This window comes from Embiotoca jacksoni, unplaced genomic scaffold, assembly GCF_022577435.1.
Source record: "Embiotoca jacksoni isolate LCO1_2020_lvr unplaced genomic scaffold, fEmbJac1.0.p SCAF_9, whole genome shotgun sequence".
Lineage (NCBI taxonomy): Eukaryota > Metazoa > Chordata > Actinopteri > Embiotocidae > Embiotoca > Embiotoca jacksoni.
Window position 1 is genome coordinate 19,502,871 of NW_027185447.1, and position 9,861 is coordinate 19,512,731.

General features: G+C 44.5%; 1 protein-coding gene across 1 annotated transcript; it reads left to right on the forward strand.

The window, feature by feature from the left end:
* Positions 1-225: 225 nt before the first annotated feature.
* csrnp2 (cysteine-serine-rich nuclear protein 2) lies at positions 226-8,580 on the forward strand. The gene is made up of 5 exons (XM_069140232.1): positions 226-963; positions 2,420-2,592; positions 2,678-2,940; positions 3,640-3,936; positions 5,415-8,580. Exons 2-5 carry the CDS (start codon positions 2,433-2,435, stop codon positions 6,384-6,386), a joined length of 1,692 nt encoding a protein of 563 aa, XP_068996333.1. The 5' UTR covers positions 226-963; positions 2,420-2,432; the 3' UTR covers positions 6,387-8,580.
* Positions 8,581-9,861: the final 1,281 nt, after the last annotated feature.

The window sequence follows — 9,861 nt, forward strand, 5'->3', positions numbered from 1 at the left end:
ACCCCACAATGATAATGTCATTTACTTTAAATCAGATTAATCCAAGGCGCAGGTTTATTTTTGAATGATGTCCGTGTCCTGTTTTTGGCACATCTGTTTCTGCCCAATATGAACAAAGAAGTAAAAAAAAAAAGGAAAAAGATAATCACTTCATTTCCCAGCATGCCTCGGCGCCGGGCATGCCTATGATGTCACAATAAGTATATATACGGCTACAGGGAAGAATTTCTTCCTCCATTGTTACATTGTAACAAACGGGGCCGGGGCGGAACTGGGGGGGAAGAAAAAGGCGTCTTCTCCGTTACAAATAAAGCAACATTTTTTTTTTTTGACACCAAACGAAACGAGCCGGTTCCGCGTTTGACTGCAAGAAGACGGCGAAGTGAGCCCGCACCGACCGAACCCGCCCCGGCGACAGAAAGAAAAGGATAAACGAACCCAGATGTCAGCGGATTTCTCCATTACGAACATTTCAAGGCTTTCGTCGGGAAGATCGGCTGTTTACATTATTCACGCTGCACCGAAAAATGTTGGGAAATAAACCGCAGCTTCACCAAATGCCGCCCCTCTTTCTGTCGTCTGTCCTTTAAATAGATCCGGCATGCAACATTTAAATAAAAGCCGCCGGTGCGAGGGGCAGCTCCTGCTTTCTTCGGTGATCTCTCGGTGTGCAGAACAATGAGCATGGAGCTTAAGTAGCCCTGATATCGCCAGAGAATTAAGTGTTGCACGTTGACAATCACGCACAGCCAGATCGGTCTGGGGGCACCATCGCTCCAACGGTCGCAGTCTGGATAGTCGGTTCAGGGATACATCGGCTTTGGCACACAAACACGCACACATGCACGCACACACGCGCAAAAAGGCATCTCACAGGGCGTCAAAAGATTGATGTGCAGCTCGTGTTGGAAAGAGAAACGACCTGCGAGGTGGTTGGAATCAGGGTCCCTGTTACTGCCCCAGGTAAGAAGGTTTAGTGTTTCATTAACTGGGCGGTATGCCATTCATTGTGTGTGTGTGTGTGTTTTAGTGTTTGTGTGTGAAAAATGAGAGCTGGTTTTAGTGTACAGAGAGAGAGAGAGAGTGTGGTCGAGCTTTTGCTTGTCAGACTGTGAATATCCAACCTCCCCTTCTAAAAACAGTCTGACCAGCATGCGCACAGTTAAACAAATAGCTCATCCACACTGCATGTAAATACACCACGAAGTTCCAATTGTCTGCAAACACACAGTCAAAACCAAGTGTTGAGAGGAACAGGCTGATTTCCAGACTTCTATCAAAAAATAGACCTCTGCTGTGTTGCTCTACTTAGAAATATTGATGCTCCAACCTCAGCAGAGGCTGTAACCGCAGGCCCTGTTTGTCACAGCTTTCTCAGGTGTGTTATAACATTAGGCAAAAAGGGCACCGTGACGGCATCTTCTCGAAGCATCAAGACATTCATTTAGTAAGTGCTCATAATCGATCTCTGTGCAGAATGGTGGGAAAAGTTCCCGGTAACATGACTACGACTGCAGTTGTTTCATTATTCACTGTCTACACAGCAGCTCTGAGATGTGTCTCTGTATTACATCATCATCACACAATCTTTTTTTAGCCTGAGGAAAAAAACAAACTATGAAATATTACTGAGATGTTTGTACTATTTAAGGCTGGATTTGTATTTTTCCTGTAGAAGTTTGGAAAAGTGCTCATTTGGAGGCGTCCCATTGAGGAATGATGATACATTATGTTGCATGCCACGTTAACACAGAGTTTAAAATGAAGTGCAGTTGTTCTTAGAATTTATTTCCACTGTGTCTTGACAATACAAATGTGTGAGATGCAGACCCGTAGATGATAACTCAGCAGACCATATACACTTCACTGCTTTCATTCACCTTGTTTGACCTCTCCTACAGATGTGACTGATCACATTCACTCCTATCGATTCCTCCCTCTTGCACTGTTCATTGCAGAAATGATGGGGTGGGGGGTGGGTGGGTGGGAAGAGGTGGGGGGGGGGGACGACATAGAGATCATTCTCTTCAAGTCTGTGCACATAAACAGTGCTTGCCTAGTTGCCATGGTGACGTCTCTCGACTCGATCATTTCAAAGTAGGATTTGAGATGGGGAGGCAGAGAGAGAGACAAAATGATGGAGCTGGAATACAGATGAAAAGAGCCGGGACCGAGCAGATGTCACCCTCCTTGTTTCTGTGCCGGTGTTGAGAGGCGACCTCATAACCCAGGAGCAGTTTGATATGAATCGACCAGCCGTCTGAGGCACAGCAGGAAAATTTGATCTCGAAAGTAGTAAATAAATATTACACAGCACAACAAAACATGATCTGCTCTGTCTCGTTAATAAAGCGTGTTTTTCCCCTTTTTTCTTCCCATCTTTTGGGTCACATTTGCTCTGTGTGCTCTGCGCCCTCAGACACCAAGTTTCCATGGAGGCAGGCTCGTCCCTCAGCCTCAAACGAAGATATGAAGAGGTGGACAACAGCTCTCCATTCTCTACACCTAAGGACTCTGACGATGACATCTCCAGCAGTGACAGCGCTGACAGCTGCGACAGCCTCAACCCTCCTTCCAGCACCGCATTTACCCGTAAGGAAACAGCAGCAGCGTTTAATTACACCTGTGTGACACCACATCCTAAATCTTTCTCCCTTTTTTTCCCCGCCCACGTCAGCCACCTCCATCCTCAGACAGCACAAGCCGTCACCGGGGGGTAAGCGGGTGCGTTTTGATGTGGTGACGGTGTATTACTTCCCCCGGCGGCAGGGCTTCACCAGCGTGCCCAGCCAGGGGGGAAGCTCGCTGGGCATGGCCCGCCACCACTCCTCCATCAGACACTACACGCTGGGCGAGTTTGCGCGTGAACAGGAGACCAGCCACCGGAACACTTTGCGCCAGCACCTGCGGCAGGAGAAGCTCAACGCCCGCAAGATGAAGGTAGATTTTGTTTGAGCTCAATGGCGCCTTTCTGTATTTGGGGCCCTTTCCACATTTCAAAGAGTGAGTGATTGCCCTCCTTTAGAATAACTGTTTTAGGCCAAAGAGGTCAAACTCTTCCATATTTCAAACTACAATTACACAGGCTAGAGAAAAGTCCAAAAGATAAATACATTTTTGTGGAGTAGAACTTTGTTTTTTTTCTTCTTCTGCAGTCCATTAATCAGCTCACAGACCTTCAGATTTATCATGTGATCTTTTAAAGGGTTCGCCCCTCAGGCTGGGAACTGTTAGACCAAAGTACCGAAATAGAAAGCATTTAAAATGGGCTTAATTTGGACCAGCATGTTACTTAATCATTGATACATTAGTGTTAACAATAGTAATAAAGACTACAAGGACATTAATGCGGTCACAGAGGCCAATTTTCTGCCGTTACTATTGGTGATGATGTTTCCTTTCTTTTACTAAGAAGGAAGAATTTTGTTTGTAATGGAATATATTTTTTTTTACAGTTTTTTAGTACTTTTACCAAAACAAAGGATCTGAATAATACTATGACATATTAAATCAGCTGCAAATGAAGATGTTTTTGAAGGATCGGCCTGCCGGATGTTTATCATCCTCTTGACTTTAAAACAGGGACTCAGCCTCTTATTGTCCACGGCTCAGAGTCTCACACTATCTCGTCGTCCACAGCTGACCAGGAACGGCACGGTGGAGTGCGCTCAGGCCGACCTGCTCACTCTGGAGGACGTGTCGGACGAGGACCTGGACGTGGACGGCGTGGAGGTGGACGACTGCTTCTTCCTCCAGCCGCTGCCCACCAAGCGCCGCCGAGCTCTGCTTCGAGCCTCCGGCATCGCCCGCATTGATGCGCGTGAGAAAGCGGAGCTCAGAGCCATCCGCCTCTCCCGGGAGGAATGCGGCTGTGACTGCCGTTTGTACTGTGATCCGCGCCACTGCGGCTGCAGCCAGGCTGGTATTAAGTGCCAGGTAAGAGTTGCTGGCTCGGGCTGGGTGCACTTTGCAGAAAGAGGAGAGACACGCTGAGACTCAGCCTTCGAATTGTAACCCCCCTGTTTACCATATATTTTATGACGGGTGACATTTTGTCATGTCACAGTGGGAAAAGCACATTTGTGAGTCAAAGATGACTGACTTCCATTTTGTTGCCTCGGTTTCAGGATGCTGGTGTCGTGCATGCCGGCTCACTGTAACACTGCCACTGCTTTCTGGGGCTCCTGAACACAACAGAGCCTTTGTTAATATTATCAATAACACCTGTGCTCTTCCTGCAGTGACGGGTCGAAATGTCTGCTGTGAATAAGGCTCCATTCATCTGATTAGAACTGTGGAAGGATTTGATTTAACATTAAAACACCTGCATTTCAGTATTCGAACCAGAATTATATATCAACGAAATAAACATGTTCAATCATCCCAGTGAGACTATCCGGATGGTTTAAAAAGACAAAAACCTGACATATCACTGTTTCACTTTCAGTTGTGATGGTAGAGTTCCCTGCGCTACTTTGTTAGAGTTTTGCCAATTTTACACACGGCATACGTTTTATAGAAGCAGCTCTTTTATTCTGCCTGCTGGCACTTGAACATGGTCCCTCTGTTCAGAGCCTGTGCTGCAGTTTCCACTGTGGGAACTGAGGAAGTTTCTACTGAGCAAGAACAACTTAAAAGACCCTTTGTACATGTGCAAAGCAGGCGTGACAGATTTTACTTTTTATGTTTTAGGGATTGTGAATATTATATTAAAATCATGTCTGTAAAAAAACTGGGCTGCAGCCAGACTGATTCTTTGTCTTTCATTAATCAGTGCAGTGAACTCAGAATTTATAAAACAATGAATCAATCAGTACATTGTCATTTATTTATACACTTCATCTCTCTCATTTAAAATGAAAGTTTGTGAATAAAAAACAAGACACATAATTCCTTTTGATATGCTTTTCCTTTGTTGTGCATATCTTTGTGTTTGTGTAGTCTGCTGGCTGGGAATTTTTCCCTTGCATTGTGCATTTTAATTCTAATTTAAAAAGAAAGTATCTAAAATTAAAGGCCATTTCTACAATATGTGCATGTATCACTGCTGCTGCTGGTCCATCAGGTTATGGAATGATGTCATTTATTTTGACTGAGCTGCTTTTTTTTACCTTCTCCAGTTAGTTAGTTTTATTTTGAAAAATCCACAACTCCTTTGAGGCCTAAAAATCGGTATTTGTTTACATTTTTACTTGTTAGGAGGAAATCTCTGTCTTGCATAGTAACCAAATCATTTCTTGGTTACCATTTCTCCATGTGCTGTATCATCTGTTGTCATTTAAGCTGAACAACAGTAAACACTTTTATAACTTTTCTAACTAAATGTAAATGAGTCAGTAGTTTTCAGGCGTTTTCCCTTCACTGTTGAAATAGAAGAAAAGCGAAAGTGAAATTCCCTCTGCTTTCTTCTCCAGGTGGATCGAATGTCTTTCCCCTGCGGCTGCTCTCGGGACGGCTGCGGCAACGTAGCAGGTCGTATCGAGTTCAACCCGCTACGCGTCCGAACTCACTACCTGCACACCATCATGAAGCTGGACCTGGAGAAGAGGAGGATGCTGATACAAGGAACTGGGGACCAGTATGCTGAATCTGACCCGATGTCTTCCCCCTCCTCCACTTGCCCCACTTCCCCGGACCTATCATCCGTCGCCGGCCTGGACTCGGAGCTGGAGGAGAGCGAGGTGCACTCGGTTGTGGAGGTTCAGGATCTCCTGGCAGAGCAGGACATCCTGGAGCAGGAGAACGAGACGGCTGTGTTGCACCTGCAGAGCGCGGAGGAGCAGGAGAGGAGGGAGAGGGAGGAGGCTGAGGGGGAGGCGTTGCAGCAGGCGTTGCAGCAGGAGTTGAGCGGCGGTGGCCTCGCAGAGCAGCCTCTCTGCCTCCTACCCAGTGCCTTGGGAGGGGAGCTGCCTGGGCAGGAGGAGGTGCCGGATGTGGAGCAGGTCCTCCTGCAGGGGCCTTTCCCCACGGGGGCCACGGTGTTGTGCATCACCGACAACCAGGAGGAGAGCCCATCCGACCTCCTCAAAGACTCCACCTCTCTGCTCTACTATCAGCTCAGTCCCATCGAGCCCGGAGCCTTTGAGACGCTGCCCAGGGCGGAGGAGCAGGAGGAGCGCTTGGTGAGAGAACGAGATGCAGGAGGAGATGAGTTTATGGAGAGGAAACTAGAAGGAGAAGAGGGGCTGAAGGATGATAAGCAAGAAGACAACAACTGCAGGCAGAGTTTGGCCAAGTCTTTGACCAATGTGATTCTGTGCACGGAGGAATGTGTGGCAGCGGTGGAGGAGAGGCCCTCGAGTCCTCGGCAGAGCGTCCCGGACGAGCGGTGCCAAGCGGAGTCCTGCCTGGAGAAAAACGTAGACCCACTGCCTCCTGAAGTTTAGCACTAGCCTCTCTGCAGATATTTTGCACAATAGCTTCATCTAAGATGACTAAATTACACATTTCACGTTTATTACTGCTATTATCAAGACTGACTACAGGTTACAATCTCTTATAGTGACTGTCATTGAATTATGAGGAGTGTTACAATAGATGAGGGAGGAGAGATGCTGAAAGCACATACAGATCACTCCCCAGAAGTCATGTGGATGCAGTTCAAACACAGCATTGTACGCAGTTCTGTTGGGGGTGACGAACGCGGCCTTATTGGAAAAACAATAAAAAACACTTGTGTGTAGGAGTCGATGAGGAGTACAGCGAGCAGAGCTTTTGTTCATTTCCAACGCAGCAAACAGAAAAAAAACACAGTGCGTGAATGCTGACGTAAGCCTTTCGTTTGGTGATTATAAAGCTATCAAACACTAAACACTAAATTTGTTTTTGCGGTGCGCGAGAAGCTGGTGCATTTAGATACTCACTGGCTCACTTCCCATTTACAGCCAACCCGTGCTGTAGTCAAGCCAAATGAAGGCCTCTGATAGTATCCTCCGCTGAAAATAGACCTAATAATCCTGGAAATACTTGGTTTTTTTGTGTACTGTATATGCATTTGCAATGTGCAAGACAGAGCTGAGGGTTGCTGCTTTTTAAAAATCTGTATGCACATTGTGAGCTGACGTGAAGACATGAAGGTAAACAAACACAGAGCAGCAGATTAGCACTGGCCTTAGTTGCTGCTCTTGCTCATCCTGGACTGCTCCAACGCAATCGATAAAAAAAAAGAAAAAAAAAAAAAGAAGCTTACCTGTAGTTGCAATGCCTATGATATTATTTCTTTAAGTGTCTTTTGTGGATTAGATGCTGTTGTTTTTGAAGTCCTTGCAGTCTGTTTTTTTTTTCTTTTTTCTTGGGATGAAAGGATTATTTCTTTCATACTGCTACACCGTAATGTAGTCAGTCATGTTATGTTACGATGAAAAGCCAGAGTGTAGATCTTCCTCGTTCTTTTTAAATGTTCTGTGAGGAAGAGATGATTCTGAAACAAGTCAAATTCCATATGAAGAAAAATAGCATTAAAAGAGTCAAAGAAAGTAGTTATACGAGTACAAAACAATGTGATGTTAGTAATTTATGGATCAGATTGACAACAACATGAATTTGTATATTTTATGTTCAATCTGTACGTGTGGGATGTGTGTGTGTGTGTGTGTGTGTGTGCATCTACTTTACATTTATATGTCTACGTGAGAGAGAAAGGTGTGTATGTACTGTATTAGAGATTAGTGGGGGAGGGAAGGGGGGGGTTAGTGAGGATACATATTTTAATCCTGAAAGGTGCTGATGTTACAGATTTACAAGTTACAGGTTTTTCTCCCGACCATCATGAGAAATGAGATGTTTCTCGATGACTGACGTGTGAGAAGTATCGGACAGCCTCTTGTAGGAATGCAATAGCAACTGCACTGCAAAATCATTAACGTGGTGACTCTGGAATGAGGTGTTTTCGTGACTGAGTATGTAAAATGCAATCGTATAACAATTCTGGTCTTTTAAATGTCTTTTTTAAGCCGTGTCTGCTTCATACTGATCTGCGTAAGTGTGCCGACTCTCCTTACACAAAATCAGTCCTTTGTTTTGTTGCCTGAAATTACAGCCGTTGCTTTTTGTGACGGCTCGCCTAACACAGGATATGCTGCTGTGTATGAGTTGTCTGATGTATTTCTTTGCCTTTTTATTTTTAATTGTCTTAATATAATCCTGCTTAAGAGTTGCACCAAAGCAGTGGTTTCAAACCTAATTAAAAGACGCTTGCATCCATCAGAGTTTAAACAAAGCAGTGTCCTGGAGTTATTGTGAGGCTGCAGATCTATTGTGACTCTTTGTGTTCGCGTGACTTGCCTTGACGTAGTACCATCTTTGAAGTGACGATGATTGCAAGCTGCTTATTGTTGAGCTTTTGTCCTTGGCTTTCCACTAATAGACTTAGGTTTGGGACCACTGCACCAAATTAACTCCAATACACTATGTGATTGTGTGTTTCTCTGTGTGAAAGGAACGTGTGATTGTGGAGGAGACCGATAAGTTTAGACTTCATCTAAAACTCTGTGAGAACTACTCTCATGCTAACTGTTGCCTAAAGTGAACAAAAAAGGTTTTTATACAAAAATAAAAACAATAAAACACATTATAAAAATATTTTTTTGTGTGTTGTATTTTTTTTTCTTCAATAACACATTTTTATTTAAAGGTTACATGTCATTCATGACCCTCTGTCTTGGCCTGTATCTTAGGTTGTTGTGTTTCCTGTTTTACTTTGAAATCCCTCACTTCTTGTTTCGTTGTACCTCCTGCCATTGTGTTTTCCCGGTAGTTTTTGTGCTCACCTGTGTTTAATTATTATAGTTCTACCTCTCCCCCAGATTCTCATGTCTTTGTACCTTCTAGTGAGTTCATTGCTTTCCCCGGGGATGACTCATGCCAGCCTCTCGCCTGCTTCCTGGCTTCTTTTGTTCACCTGCAGCCTGCAGAACTACGTGAGTGAACTTTCCAATTTGCTTCTACTTCCGCCTCCATTGAGGCGTTTTGGGGCCCTTTAGCACCAGCAACCACGACACCTTTTGTCAGATTTGGTTCGAGTACAAGCACACCGAGGTTACAGATAATGCGATAAGTGTACACAACACAAAAATAGATATGTAAAATAACAAAAACTAACTAAAACCCAAAAAGTAAATACTGTAATAGGAGTGGAAGCTTTGAATGTAGCACATTTCCTTAATAATTTGAAAATGAACAATGCAGCTATACTTTTGCTAAATAATTATTCTACATGAAGAACATTTTGCTGTTTTGTCACCAAAAAAAAGGCATAATTTGAAAAGCCTTTGTCCTCATTCGAACACTGCAGGTCACGAGTGTCTTCTGTGCAGTTTGATCTCTGACCACTAGATGGCGGCTAAAACCAGCGCAGTATCTGGGTCACAGATTCACTGCAGTAACAAATCTGACACGCTGTACATGCTACTCAACGGTAGCACTACTGGAAATATTAACATAGCCCAGCCATAAGTCATGTTTAATGTGGTTTCTTTTTGACTGTCACTGACCTGTCTCTAACGCTCCACAATGATCTGTGGCTTTAAGAAAATATTTTCTCTGCACAAGCATCATATTTTCTTACGTGTACATTATCTAGACATTTGTGCAGGTGTAACGACTGATTGTGGAGGCCAAAACATTTTCTCTATTCTCTCTTCGATAGCCGGAAGTAGCGAGCTGGGTGACATAATATCTCATCCCAGTTATCCACACAGTCACCCACACAGCTCTCTGCTCTGGGATGCAGGGTGTAATAGCACTGCCTCTGACATGAACTTTCCTACCAGCAGCTGACACTGATAACTGGTACAAATAACAGTCACATGTGTGGGACTCGTGTCATACACTTTGTGTGTATTAGCTCAGAGAAAATGAGCC